This window comes from Tenrec ecaudatus, chromosome 12 (genome assembly GCF_050624435.1).
Source record: "Tenrec ecaudatus isolate mTenEca1 chromosome 12, mTenEca1.hap1, whole genome shotgun sequence".
NCBI lineage: Eukaryota > Metazoa > Chordata > Mammalia > Afrosoricida > Tenrecidae > Tenrec > Tenrec ecaudatus.
Window position 1 is genome coordinate 116,273,127 of NC_134541.1, and position 15,208 is coordinate 116,288,334.

At 45.0% G+C, this 15,208-nt stretch overlaps 1 protein-coding gene across 1 annotated transcript in view; it reads left to right on the forward strand.

Annotated features, from left to right (window-relative positions):
• ACSM5 (acyl-CoA synthetase medium chain family member 5) overlaps window positions 1-15,208 on the forward strand; it is a 39,026-nt gene that overhangs the window by 18,462 nt on the left and 5,356 nt on the right. The window contains exons 7-11 of the mRNA XM_075528358.1: window positions 1,203-1,326; window positions 2,524-2,604; window positions 3,263-3,364; window positions 7,656-7,783; window positions 7,892-7,991. Of these exons, the coding sequence (XP_075384473.1) occupies window positions 1,203-1,326; window positions 2,524-2,604; window positions 3,263-3,364; window positions 7,656-7,783; window positions 7,892-7,991 (535 nt within the window). The remainder of the gene's footprint in view (window positions 1-1,202; window positions 1,327-2,523; window positions 2,605-3,262; window positions 3,365-7,655; window positions 7,784-7,891; window positions 7,992-15,208) is intronic.

Below are 15,208 nucleotides of genomic sequence, written 5' to 3' on the forward strand. Positions count from 1 at the left end.
CACACACACACACACTCAAGGACAAGCTTCTGACTGGAACGGAATAAAGTCCAGGCTTTAAGGAGTTTGACATTTCAAGTAAACTGTCTCCTCATTATATATCCTTGGACCATTTCATCAGCAGCAGGTCTGTCACTTACATGAGATTAGAACAATGTTGGGTAATCATTAGACACCTCTGAAAGAGAACTTGTAACCCACAGCCAGCACAATGAAGGTTTTATCCCTCTGATCCTAGTCCACGACAAGCCTCATTCAGTCACTCTCTGGGTGCATGCCATTGAACACCCAAGAGAAAGGCACCGGAATGTGGATCCCTCCCATCCTGAGTGCTTTACCAGCAACACTCACAGAACACAGCTAGTTGCTGGGAACATGCAGGGAGGCAATCTCAGATTCTTCTCCCACCATTTCCCACGGCATGAGGAATGGGCCATCTTTCCTCAATGCATGTGCCTCAAAGATAGAGTGCTTACAGGAAACTCAATGAACTTGTCTACAAAGTACAAATTCACCCAGTCATTCACCTGTTCTCTGTATCTCCACATTGTGGCTTTGACCAAAAGTAGGTTCTGAGTTATTGATTCAAGTATAATTTGGTTAAAAGATATTTAGTAATATTATGTTATTTAATGAAAACTAAATCAATCCAAAAGGGGGGGGGGGGATTGTTTTAAAATTCATTTGCAAGCACTGAATTTTACAAGTTGGGTAGTTGGTCAGGCTAAGGGAGAATCTTATTTCAATAAATATGTAAAAGCATTAAATATCTTTAGGGATCAAAAATTAAAATAATTAAATATATTAAATATCTTTAGGGATTTGGTGTTTATTTGTCTAAATTTAGAGATTCTTAAGAAAAGTCTTGTCTTTCCAATTTGTAAATTATTTCATTATCAAATTTTTGTCATGATCAATTTATTATAACTTAGTATGTTTCCAATTCATCTGGAGCTCCGCATATTATATCAAAGCCTATTATGAGGCTCTGAGTTTATTGAAACTCAGGTGGGATTAATTTTGTCCATGGGGAACACCTTTGAAGAAAGAGTATCCAGGTCCCCAGAGAAGATTGTAAGACATGAGTATTGAACCTCCAGTGCTTTAGAGAGAGACTGACACCTGGATTGGGGGAGCAAGTCTGGGGGACAGGGTGGAGTGGGTATCCTGAGATCAGCCATTCACCTTCCCGGCTACAAAAGGTACCAGTTTCAGAGTCTGAAGCACTGCGTGACCGGAGGGGAATTCCTCAATCCCGACGTGAGGGAGAAATGGAAGAGCCAGACGGGCCTGGAGTTGTATGAAGGTTACGGCCAATCTGAAACAGTAAGTGCTGTGGGGCCAGGTTCCTCCCAGGGGCCTCCACCAGCAAGTCAGCCTGCAGCACACTCCAGCTGGCCTGGCCTTATCCCAGGGAGACTGTCCTGCCCACAGAGAGAAAAGCTGGTGACAAAATACCATCTGCTTTTCTGACCTGTGGGTCTGAAGGAGTACATCGCAGATCTCAGATCCTGCTGTTGCTGCTGTGAGTTGCCATTGAGTCTCGCTGACTCTGGTGCCCGCCCATGGGTGTGCAGTACGCTCTGGTCCACAGGCCTCTTGATCCAAAGCAGATTTCCAGAACTGTCTTGTGAGGCACCTCTGGGGAGCTTGGAACTGCTCACATTTAGGCTCATTGTCAGGCACCTAAACATGGTGCCACCAGGAAGGGGAGATGCAACTATATATATCTTGCACCATGAAAATATTTCTGTGAGAAAAAAAAGCTTGATGAATTCAGCAGTTTGCTGTCTCTGAGTTGGTTATGTCTTGAAACTCCCTGAGATCTGAGAGCGAGGCTAGGGTGTATGCTGCCATGATCGGCTGGTTGAAGGTTTAGAATGGGAAAGGTTGAAGAGAAGAGTTGAAGGTATAGAATCAGAAAGTCAAAAGGTATAATTACTTTCTTCAAAATTCAACCACTGTCTGCAAACCAACTCTCACGGCCAAAGGGTACTTTAGAATTCCCCCAGGACAGAGAGCGGTCTGTAGTCTGGAGGCCAGGATGCTAAACACACTGCTCTATAGCTGTCCTGCTGGAGGTGTGGGGATCAGCTAAGTCCTTTGGCTTAGTGACACCCTAAGTTTGTGACTTGTGATAACCCATTAGAGTCCCCAGGAAATGTTGATTGTAGAAAGAAAAAGAAAAGGGGATAATGAAGTAGAAAAGGAGGAGAGAAGGTGAGAAAGATAGCGAGACAGTGATAGTGCGAAAAAAGCTGTCAAGATGAACGAAAAGGTGATCAAGAAGACAGGAAAGAAAAAGGAGAGGAAAGAAGAAAGAATGAGAAAGGAAGACGAGAAGAGCGTGGAGGGGAGGAAGGGAAAACAAAAGTCAAGGCGGAGAAAGAAAGGAAGGAAGAGCGAGAGAAAGAAGAACATTGCGAAAGAGAGACGGGGCTAGGAGGCAGGGGCAAACAGAGAAGCAGGAAGCAAAGGGAATAAGGAACTAAGCCTCCGCCTAACTGCACTGTCTCTCTCCAGGTTGTGATCTGTGCCAACACCAAAGGGAAGAACATCAAATCTGGATCCATGGGGAAAGCATCCCCGCCTTATGATGTGCAGGTAGGCAGCCTCGCCCAGCTGCTGGTGCTGAGGCTTGGTTTCAAGAGGAGCAAGACATACACCCTTGGTGTACTAGTCTGGGTAGACTAGAGAAATTCATAAAGATACTAATATGTGTATAAGAAAAAAATTTATATACAAGAGCAATTGAATATTGAGAAAACATCCCAACCCAGTCCAGATCAAGTCCATAAGATCAATATTAGCCCATATGTCCGATACCAATCTATAAATTCCTCTCCAGGCTCATGCAACACATGTAATGATGCCAAATGCATGAAGATCACAGGACAATGAGTGCGAAATCTTGTGGATACAGGCGGTAGAAGCATCTCAGTGCTGGCGTGGGTCTCTATGAGGCTCCTCCAGCTCCAGGGCCCTGGCTACCATCAGCATAGCTCCATCAGTCTTGTCAGTAGAAAGTCTCTCGGAGAGTCAGCCTGTATCCCGCCTCCAGCAAGCTCTTTATCTCCTTAGCACCTCCAAATAAGGTCATCAAGCTGCAACCTGATTGACAGGCCAAACTCCACCCCTTCCCTCTCAAGTCTCAAATTGACATCAGATTATGTAACTGCCACACTTGGGTTAACAACACTGGGCTCAGCTGGTGAGGTTGCCTGGCTGTGCAGCCTCCAGACACCTGTCTCCTCTCTGCCAGATTGTAGATGACCAGGGCAACATCCTGCCTCAGGGAGAAGAGGGGAATGTTGGTGTTCGCATCAGACCCACCCGGCCCTTCTGTTTCTTCAGATGCTATTTGGTAAGAGGCAGAGAATGGCCATTTGTGGAGGAATTGCTGTGTGACACACATTGCATGCCACACTTTATTAGCATCTATTTCTTTAACCCTTACAATAACCGCATAAGGTGGTACTTTTACTGATAGAGAAAAGGGAGCTAGACAGGCAAAGTGGCTTACCCAATGGCACACAACTAGTACTTGCAAGATGTCAAGTTTAAAATAAAATGTTTCTGAGAAGGTCCCTGGATGGGGGGGGGGGAAACGGTGTATCGTCATCTACTAACCTAAAGGTGGCTGGTTCAAACTCACGACCAGTGCCATGGAAGAAAGGCTTAGTGGTTTGCTTCCATAAAGAGTATATATATTAAAAAAAACATAGTTTTCTCTGTAGCACACAGGGTTGCCATGATTTAGAATCAACTTAGCAACTAGTTTTTGTTGTTGTTGTTGTTGTTTTGTGATTGGCATCCCTGGTGGCATAGGAGGTTACACTTTGGGTGGTTATCCACAAGGTCAGCAGTTCAAAACCACCAGCTCCTCTGCAGGAGAAAGATGAAGCTATCTATGCCTATAAAGAATTGTTAGATGCCTTTGAGTCAGTGGTGACTCATAAAGAGCCTAGGCACAACAGAAAGAGCATTTTCCCATACCAGTGCCATTTGCAATTGTTCCCATGTCTGAACCAATTGCTACAGCCACGGTGTCAATCTATCGCATTGAGGACCTTCCCCTTTTCATTTACCCCTCCACTTTACCAAGCATGATGTCCTCCTCCAGGGACTGGACTCTCCTGACAATATGTTTAAAGTATAGAAGATGAAGGAAAGCTATCCTTGCTGTTCAGGAGCACTCTGACTGTACTTCTTCCAAAACAGATGTCTGTCCTTTTAGCAGTCCGTGGGACTGTCCATATTCTTTGCCAGTAGAGCAATTCAAATGCATTAATTCTTCTTCGATCTTCCTTATTCAATGTCCAATTTTCACATGCATATGAGACAATGGAAAATACCATGGCTTGGGTCATCAAATAATCAGAGGAGCTGGATTACATGAAGAAGAATGCAGCATCAGGACTGGAGGAAGGCTTATTAACAACCTGCAACATGCAGATGACACAGCCCTGCTTGCTTAAAGTGAAGAGGACTTGAGGCACTTGGTGATGAAGGTCAAGGATTATAACCTTCGGTGTGAATTACAAGTCAATTTGAAAAAGACCAAAAGCCTCACAGCTGACCCAATATGGTAACCTCGTGATAAACGGAGAAAAGGTTGAAGTTGTCAAGAGTTTTGTCTTGCTTGGACCTACAATCAGTGCTCATGGAAACAGAATTCTAGAGATGGAAAGATGCATTGCATTGGGATAATCTGCTGTACAAGCCCTCTTTAGAATGTTGAAAAGCAAGGGTGCTGCCCTGAGGATGAAGGCGGTCTTCACCCAAGCCATGGCAGTTTTCATTGTCTCATATGCATGTGAAAGCTGAACATTGAATAAGGAGACCAAAGAACAATCGATGCATTTGCATAATGGGGGTGGCAAAGAATATTGAAAGTACCAAGGAAAGTTGGTGATAGGACAAATAAATCTGCCCTGGAAAAAAATATAGCCAGAGGCTCCTTAGAGACAAAGATAGGCAAGATTTCAACTTACCTACTTTGGACATGTTGTCAGAAGAGACCAGTCCCTGGAGAAGAACATCTTTCTGCATGAAACAAAGGGGCAGTGAAAACAAGGAAGGCCTCCAACTTCATTGGGTCAAGTGCACCTTTGTCTTCATAGTAACTTCTCTGCTTTCCAACACTTCAGAGAAAGTTTACGCATGCATTGTTTGTCTATTCCTCTAAACTATAGTCTTCCTTTATTCACAACAGCATTGTAGTAAGTCTTGGTACCGACTAGGGCAACTTTCTCCTTACTCAACTTCTTTACACGTGTTTTGTTTTTGTTTTTTTTTAAACCTGCTTGTGGCTCTTTGTGCCTCCGACTACATTTTAGAATCGACCTCTCAAGTTCCAGTACAATGTCTTATTGCATTTTAATGAGGTCGCGTTCAATCAATTTTGGGGAAATTGACATATTTATAATGTTAAGTCTTCCTATCTTTCCATTGATGTGTATCTTCTTTAACGTTCTTCTGTAGAGTTTCATGTTTTCTGTACACATGGTATGTTAGTCTGGGTTAACTAGAGAAGCAAATTCATAGAGATATGTGCATAAGGAAGAACTTTATATACAAGAGCAATTGAATATTGAGAAAACATCCCAGCCCAGTCCAGATCAAGTACATAAGTCTGATATTAGCTCATATGTCTGATACCAATCTATAAATTCCTCTTCAGACTCAATGCAATGATGTCAAATGCAGGAAGATCACAGGCCAGTGCGTGGAAAGTCTTGTGGATCCAGTGGTGGTGTAAGCATCTCAGCACTGGCGTGTGTCTCCACATGGCTCCTCCAGCTCCAGGGCTCTAGTATAGCTCCATGTGTCTTGTTAGCAAGAAAGTCTCCCAGGGAGTGAGCATGTGTCCTGCCTCCAGCGAGCTATTTATCTCCTTAGTGTCTCCAAATGAGGCCATCAAGCTGTGACCTGATTGACAGGCTAAACTCCACCCCTTCACAAGTTGACACCAGATTATGTAACTGCCACACGTGGTTTACAAATTTTATATTTTATTTCTTCTTCTTAAAAAAAAAAAAAGACTGTCATTGAGTCCATTCTGGAACTGCACCTGTGGGTTTCTGATACTCTTTTTTTTTTTTCAATAATTTTTTTGGGGCTCATACAACTCTCATCACAATCCATACATACATCCATTTGTACGTTTGTTGCCATCATCATTCTCAAAACATTTGCTTTCTACTTGAGCCCTTGGTTTCAGCTCCTCACTTTTCCCCTCCCGTCCCCTCTTCCCTCATGAACCCTCGATAATTTATAAGTTATTATTATTTTGTCATATCTTACACTGTCCGACATCTCACTTCACCCACTTTTCTGTTGTCCGTCCCCCAAAGAGGAGGTTATATGTAGATCCTTGTAATCCATTCCCCCTTTCTACCCCACCTTCACTCCACCCTCCCAGTATTGCCACTCTCACCACTGGTCCTGAGAGGTTCATCTGTCCTGGATTCCCTGTGTTTCCAGTTCTTATCTGTACCAGTATACATCCTCTGGTCTAGCTGGATTTGTAAGGTACAATTGGGATCATGATAGTTGGGGGGAACTGAAAGTGAAAGCCTCATCTTTCTCCTGTGGAACAGCTGGTGGTTTTGAACTGCTGACCTTAAAGTTAGCAGCCCAGAGTGGATGTACCAAATGCACGTTACCCATTACACCATTAAGGGCTCCAGCCAGCCAGGGCTCCATTATTCTTAGGTATTTACATTTAGATTTTTTTAAATCTTTTCTCAAACTTCATTTTCTATTTGAGGTATAATTTACATGTGACAAAAGTACCTATTTTCCATGTAGAATTCAATGACTTTTGACAATATACAATATATCTTTGTAACCATCACCACAATCAAGTCTACAGCATGTTCATCATACCAGTAAGAACCTTTGTGCACCTTTGCCGTCAAACCACACAACATTCAGTGCTAGGCAACTACAAAATCACTTATTGTGACATTCAATTATTTTTGCCTTTAAAAAACACTTCATATAAATGGAATTAAAAGGCATTCATTTATATGTATCTGACTTCTTTAACCGGTGTTGTACAAGGGAGCATCAAAAAGATTTGTGGGAAAATTCTATTATTTCATTCCACTTAGCCACACATTTTTTGAAGCCCTTTCCATGGGTATCAATGTTGGTTTATTTTTAGCGAGTAGTAACTTTTTCTTTAAAACTTTAGACATCAGAGTTTGATCATTTTTCTTCTTCTCTCCTCATGACAATGGACTTTTGAGCTCTCCCCTCCCTTCCTTCCTTTAGCAACCTTTAGTGATTTCAGACAATAATCTCCATGTATCCCTTTGACTGAAAAACAAGACCAAATGTCCTGGGCCCACTTTTAGACTATAGTTATGCTATTTAACTATGCTTCTTAAGACCCTCTGGAGAGGTGGCAGTGAGTGGCTTCCTTAATAATTTCCCATGGACTTATTTCCAATTTACAGAAAAGAAACAAATAAAACCACCTGGCCACTCGTGTTCCCTGTCCGCAGGAATCCTGGGCAGCTGGAGCTTTGGGACCTGCTGGACTTCCTGGAGAGGGGGCTTCAGCCTCTGACATGGGTCTGCTTGGGCAGTTGTGACCTAGATGGCTTTGCTCGGATGACCTGTCTTGGGATCTCTTTGCCTTTCAGAACAATCCCAAGAAGACAGCTGCATCAGAACGGGGGAGCTTTTACATCACAGGGGACAGAGCCCACATGGACAAGGATGGCTACTTTTGGTTCATGGGAAGAAATGACGACGTGATCAATTCCTCTGGGTCAAGCTGTCCCCCCTCCCGCCCCACTTCCCACCCCCTTTGAAGTATCACAGGAGCTTGGGGAGGGAAGAGCACTAAAATTATATTTGGTTTTGTTTTTCCTTCCAGCTACAGAATTGGACCAGTTGACGTAGAAAGTGCCCTTGCTGAGCACCCAGCTGTCCTGGAGTCTGCTGTGGTCAGCAGTCCTGACCCCATCAGAGGGGAGGTAATGAACCAATCCAGCCAAGAGCACGGCCTCCTGGTTCTCTGCCCATTAACAAGAGGAAGGTACAGATACCCCAAGAGGCCATTTCTCATTCACAGGTCACTAAGACAGTGCCATCAGACACGCAGTCTTTTTAGCTAAATATCATCCTCCTGTCTTTGGAGATGCAAATACTCTTGAGAAGGAGACAACTGGAAGATACCGAAACTTTGGTGCTCGGTAGATCCTGAGTTGGATTCAGAAAAGATTAACTATTGGGCTGGAGATCTTGATGGCATGCGCAGGCTTGCCATCCACCCGTCCAATGAAAGAGGATGCAGGGGATTTACCAGTCATGGCTTCTGGAGGTTCTAACCTGGGGTGAGAGTAACGCCAACTCAAGCGAACACAGAATACACATCCAACGTGATCTTGACCTACTAGAAAGATGGGCCAAGTGTACTAAGCTGACCTTTCGCAGGAGAAATGCAAATTCCTTCCTGTGGGAGCCAGAAAAATAGATAGAATGGTAAGATCCAACCGAAAGGTAGTGTACTTTTAGTGGTTGTCAATTCACCATGATGAACCTTTAACAAGGTGGCCCCCAACACACTGTAGCCACAGAACCAGCATGACCACAGGTGTGATTCGCAAAATATGACCCAAAGATTACCTACAGCTGCATCATCTTGGGTTGTGACTTAAAATGCAGGTTCCTAGACCTCCAGTCAGGCTTTCTACATCAGAGTGACCGGGGCTGCCTCTCAGGACTGCATTTTAACCAGAACCTCCCCTCCACCACGCACCCACCGCTGCCAAGTGATCCTGATGCCTGCTGAAGTTGAAGGCCACTGTTGTAGAAGGAGGGTGGCGAGAGTCCCATTGGTGTGCTGATGAAATCGCCGCTGGGAAAGCCTGCCTCGTTCTGCAGGTCACAAAGTAACTGAAGTCTTGACAAGGGGCTCCACGCTGAATCTGCACAGAGTGCTTGGAACGGCGCCTCACACGTAGAACGATTGGTGGTGCTAGTCGTGTAACAGAAAGCTCTTTCTAAAACCCAGATGTCTGGCCACCTTTCAGAGGTTTAGACAATTATAGAGGACATTGTTCACAAAGTTGTACGCTGCAATGGGTTGCCAGAGTCCAAGTAGTCTTTTGGACAGCTCCATTCTTATGAGAAATCCATCAGAGATTGACCTTGAGATTCTTCTCCATCCTTGGCAGGGAGCGGACCCAGGCGAGGAATCATTGCTCTATTTCGTTTTTCTAAACAATATATTCTGCTCCTCCAAAGACAAAGAGAAAGTCTGTCTGTGTTGTCCATGGGTGGTGCAAGCCAAGGGGGTGGAGATTCTGAGTTTCAGAAGAGAGGCTTGAGGGTGGATTTCTAAAACAATCCTCCTTTGAGCACCCTGGGGTGGCCGAGTGATTAGGAGCAGACCCCATTCTTTCCTGGGGGGTCACAGAAAGCCTCCTAGACAGGTCTCTAAGTATCAGTTGAATATCTGGGTCTGGTTGGCCAAGGACCCACTTGCCATCCTACAAATTAAAAGCAGACAGGAATACAGTCTCTGCAGGCAGATGGGAACAAAGCGCCCATGCTGTGAGATGCTTGAGTCACTTGCAAAAGCCTAATGAGAGACAGCAAGGTTTTCCAAAATGGAAAATCTCATCAAATTGGTTCTCCTGTATCTTCCCTTTCCACACGCGTCTCAGGCATCTCTTGCTACCTGACCTTGTACCGAGGGCTCAAAGGAATTCTGAGGTCAATCTGGTCATTCTTATGTAACTTTTAATTCAAAAGTCACTTCAAGGATTGATGTCTTCCTGACTTTGCAAGTCATTTCAGTCATAAGAGCTAAGACTGCCTTATCAGTTTCTGGTTCAATATATTAAAGATGATAGAGATTTCTTTTGTGGGTGATCATAACTCACTATTTTGCAAATATTTGATGGAAACTTGAAAAATATATAATAACTGCATGGCACAATCGCTGATAGACATGCATTAATGCAGCATTTTACTCAGGCTAAGCTAATTCTTTAGTGCCTTAATTTATGCATTGTCTATTCTATCACAGCCTGGGAGACGCATATCTCCCCAAAATGGGGTTCTTTCCATTTATGTCTGTATTTCTGAAAGTGCTTTGTTTGTATGTTTAGATGTTGGTATTTAGTTTAAATTGTTCACGTGGATAAACCCTCAAGGAGTGATACCCTTTTTGTCAACAAACAATGCCCCCCTTTGTCCATTAAATTATTTTTGCCACGCAAAAAAAAAAAGAAAATACAGTGTTCCTCCAAGTGTCTAGAGCAGCAATGTTACCAATTAATGTTTATTAACTGTGAATACACGCAGTACCTAAAGACCCATTTCCCTTTGCAAGTCGTTTGAGGTTTTATTCCACACACCCCCCGCCCCCCCGCCCCAATCCTGATAGTCTCAATCCACATCTATCAACCTTCCTCATCAGGAAAATCTGAATGAATTAGAGCCTCTGGTGTTTGTGAGGCTCCTCTCTCCAAAATAGTTGCCTTTTTAGAGAAGCAGGTTGGCTCTCTGTGATGCCGTTTCAGGTGTGGGGACTTGTTTTGTGAAGAACCTGATATCATTCTACCAAGTCAACACTCTCAATTATGGATCCTGGAAAGGCATGCAAGAAAAAATAGAACCGGTGCTGTCCGTTTCATGGGCTGGGCCCGAAGACCTGGTAGAACTTTTATGTTTGGCTAGTAAGCACCAGCTCTTACTCTCACTGTGAGCTTAAGATAGAAAGCTCTGGGGTAGCGGAAGATGGCCGACAGGGACACCGGCATACTCTGAGAGCTCCTCCAAACAAAGCGGGATTGGCGACCAGGTAGCTGAATTGTAAGAGTCTGGTGAGTGAAATATCCCCCTGGGACAGCACCCCAGTCCTACCCCACGTATTTGTCCTGAGCAGGGGTCTAGGTGAAAGAGGACCGGACTAGTGGGACATCTCCGGCCACTAAGCTGCCGTGAGCTCACTGGCGACCGGCCTAGGCTCCATCCCCAAACCGGACGCCAGCCCAGAGCCGCTTGCCTGCCCTGCCTAGACAGGCACAGCAGGTCACGCTCCCCTACTCCAGCGGCCCACTCCCCACTCGCAGATCCCCACTGGGAGAGAAGCTTTCCTCTCCCGCAGTTCCCCTCTCCCCGCAGGGCAGCGATCTGCCCTCGGGCCCACGTCCCTCCCTCCATTCATCCAAGCTCAGAGGAGCGGACCCGCGGGTTGTCTGGCGACCCCCACGGGGGACCATCCACCCGCACCGCTGCCGCGGACCTCTCCACCTGCCCTCCGTGCGCCGGCCTCCCACCCCCGCCCGCCCCCGCCAGCCCCTGGCAGCCTAGCGCCAGCTCCACTCCTGGCGGGGACCCTGCGCTGAGCACTTCCCACCAACAGGAGCCATAGCCCAACCCGCGCCTGTCCCGGACCCTGAGCTTCCGCGGAGCGCCGCGCCCCGCGCTGCTGAGTCTGCCCACCAAGGGCCCCTCCCTGCGCAAGGCACAAGAGTAGGTGCCCTCCCCAGAGTGCTGCGGGGACCCCGGCGGCGGTGACTCTGAGCCTGAGCGGAGGAAGGGTGCCATTGCCCCCTGCGGTTTCACGCCAAGCCACTACGGTCCACGGGGTTCTGAGCTCAGAGCAGGGCAGAGAGCGAACACCATTGTTCCCTTCAGTGTTGCGCAGCTGTCTGCACAGCTGTCCGAGGGGCCTCCCCGCGCCCACTCACAGCCCGGGCAGATCAAACATTCCACCTGCAGTGGAGCCTGGGTCTCAGCTTTGCAGTTCCTGAGGAGCCGTCAGTGAGCTCCAGCCAGCTCTCACCACCTGGGGCCCTGTTGGGTCCCCAGTGCCAGCCCTAAGCCTGCCGCAGCCCGCCCCAGCCACCCCAGGAGACGGCACAGTGGCCTGAGCCTCCACACAATAAGGTTACTCCTGTCTCCCAGAAGCATGGGGCCTATTAAAGGATCAAGGAAAAATCAACAGACCACATCACTCCCAACAAAAAAATCAGAGAAACGAGGCACTTTAACAGACCTAACGTCACTCATAGAAGAAACAGATATAGATCAGCCACAAAAGGAAATCTTCAGAACTCTGCTTGCAGTAATACAGGAGCTAAGAGAAGCAAACCAAAATAAGGATGCAACGATAGAAGGGATGAAATGCACAATAGAGGGGATGAAGTCCACAATAGAGTGGATGAATACTATCCACCAAAAGGAACTGCAGAAACTAACAGAGGAGGTAGCAGAGGCCACACAAAAGGTCACAGAAGCTATATCTAGGCTTGAGGAGGCTGAGAACCGTATCAGTGAACTCGAGGACGCTCAAACCAAACGAAGCAAGCGAGAAAAACAATCAGATAGGAAAATTAAAGAAACAGAAGACAGCCTGAGATCAATGACAGATGCTATGAAGAGGAATAATATTCGAATAATCGGTCTACCGGAACACAACATAACACACAAATCGACCGCCAAGATAGCAAAGGAATTCCTGGAAGAAAATTTCCCCAACCTAACAAAGGAGAATCCGACTCTCATACAGGAAGCAGAGAGGACGCCGGCTAAGCTAAACACCAAGAAGAACACGCCAAGACATATAATTGTAAAATTATCCAACTTAGAGGAAAAAGAGAAAATTCTACGAGCATCAAGAGAAAGGAAGACAGTCACATACAAAGGAGCGCAGGTAAGAATATGCTCAGACTTTTCAGCAGAAACCATGAAGAGGAGGAGAGAATGGAGCAACATCTTCCAAAAACTGAAAGATAAAAATGCCTCCCCCAGAATCCTATACCCTGCCAAGTTATCCATTAAGATAGAGGGTAAGATAAGGGTCTTCCAGGACAAGGAAGAACTCAAAAAATATACTGCAAGTCACCCGACCCTGCAGAACATACTGGCTGACTCACTATGGCCAGAAGATCAAGCTCCAACTAGAACCACCAGGAGACCACCATATAGCCCATCTCCATCTAGAAGCCAACATGCCAGCAACACGTACCAGGACAACACGGTCCCAGATGGAAAAGAGGACAGGATAGAAACCCTCCACTCAAACGCAGTACACTGATATGAAGGAAGATAGGCAAAGACCCAAAACAGAATATGGCAACCATGAAGCCAGAGATTGTAATAATCACTCTGAATACAAATGGGCTCAATTCATATGTTAAAAGAAAGAGGCTGGAGGATTGGATTAGAAAACATAACCCATCAATCTGCTGCCTGCAAGAGACACACCTTAAGCAAGCAGACAAGCATATGCTGAGAATAAAGGGCTGGCAGAAAGTTTACCAAGCAAATGGTAACTCCAAGAAGGCAGGAGTGGCTATCTTAATCTCCGACAAAATGGATCTCAAGATCCAAAACATAAAAAGAGACAAAGAGGGACATTACATAATGCTCAAAGGCTCAGTAAACCAGGAAGCACTAAGCATACTGAATATTTACGCACCTAATAATGGTGCGGCAAATTTCGTCAAACAAACTATTAAAAAAATGACAGAAGAAATCACGGAAACAACAATAATAGTGGGGGACTTCAACACTCCACTATCAGAGAAAGACAGGTCACAGGGAAAGAAGCTCAGCAAAGAGGCCAGAGAGCTAAACAATGTAATTAGGCAACAGGGCCTGATAGACATCTATAGAGCCTTTCATCCAAAAGCAAAAGGTTTCACATTTTTCTCCAATCCACACGGATCTTTCTCAAGAATAGATCACATGCTGGGGCACAAGGCCAGCCTGAGTAAATTCAAACACATAGATAATATCCAGACGTCTTTCTCAGACCACCATGCCATAAAGCTGGAGATTAATAGGAGGGCACCCAGAAAAGCAAGGGCCACCAATTGGAGAATAAACAACGATCTCCTGCGACATGAATGGGTTAAGGTCCAGATCAGAGAGGATATCAGGAAATTTCTAGAAACTAATGAGAACGAGCATACAACATATCAAAACTTATGGGACACTGCAAAGGCAGTTATCAGAGGTAGCTTGATATCACTGAATGCATACATGAAAAAAGAAGAAAGGCGTATGACAGATATGTTAACACAAAACCTCCAACAACTAGAACAGAGTCAACAGAACTACCCCTCCAATAGCAAGAGAAAAGAAATAATAAAAATCAGGGCGGAGTTAAACCAGTGGGAAGACAAAAGAACAATGCAAAGGATTAACGCAACTAGAAGCTGGTTTTATGAACGAATTAATAAAATTGACACTCCCCTGGCAAAGCTTACCAAAGATAGAAAGGAGCAATCATCAATAGCCAGGATGAGGGATGAATCGGGGGCAACAACAACAGACCCCAATGAGATAAAAAGGATAATCACAAAGTACTATGAAGGTTTGTATTCTAATGAATTCAGAAACCTGGAAGACATGGATAAATATTTAGAAAAACAATCTATCCCTAGATTATCTGAGACAGAGATCAAGAACCTCAACAAACCCATAGCGAAGGAAGAAATAGAGAGTGTCATCAAAAACCTACCAAGGAAAAAGGCCCCAGGGCCAGATGGCTACACAGCAGAATTTTACCAAACATTCAGGGAAGAGCTGACACCGATCCTCCACAAAGTATTCCATAACATAGAAAAGAACGGCAAGCTCCCAAACTCATTTTACGAAGCCAGCATTACTTTGATACCCAAACAGGGAAAAGACCCCACAGGTGTAGAGAATTATAGACCAATATCTCTAATGAACATAGATGCAAAAATCCTTAACAAAATATTGGCCAATAGAATACAAAGGAACATCAAACATATCATTCACCACGACCAAGTAGGATTCATCCCAGCGATGCAGGGATGGTTTAACATCCGAAAATCCATCAATATCATACACCACATCGAGAAGAAAAAGGATAAAAACCATATGATAATATCCATAGATGCAGAAAAAGCATTTGACAACATCCAGCATCCATTCCTAATCAAAACACTCATGAAGATAGGATTGGAAGGTAAGTTCCTCAAGCTCATACAAGCTATCTATGAAAGACCAACAGCCAACATCATAGTCAATGGAGAAAAGACAAGAACAATACCACTGAAAAAGGGTACAAGACAAGGATGCCCCCTGTCCCCTCTTCTATTCAATATCGTTTTGGAGGTTCTGGCTAACAACATAAGACAGCGGAAGGACATCAAAGGGATCCAGTTGGGAGAGGAGGAGGTGAAACTATTGTTATTTGCAG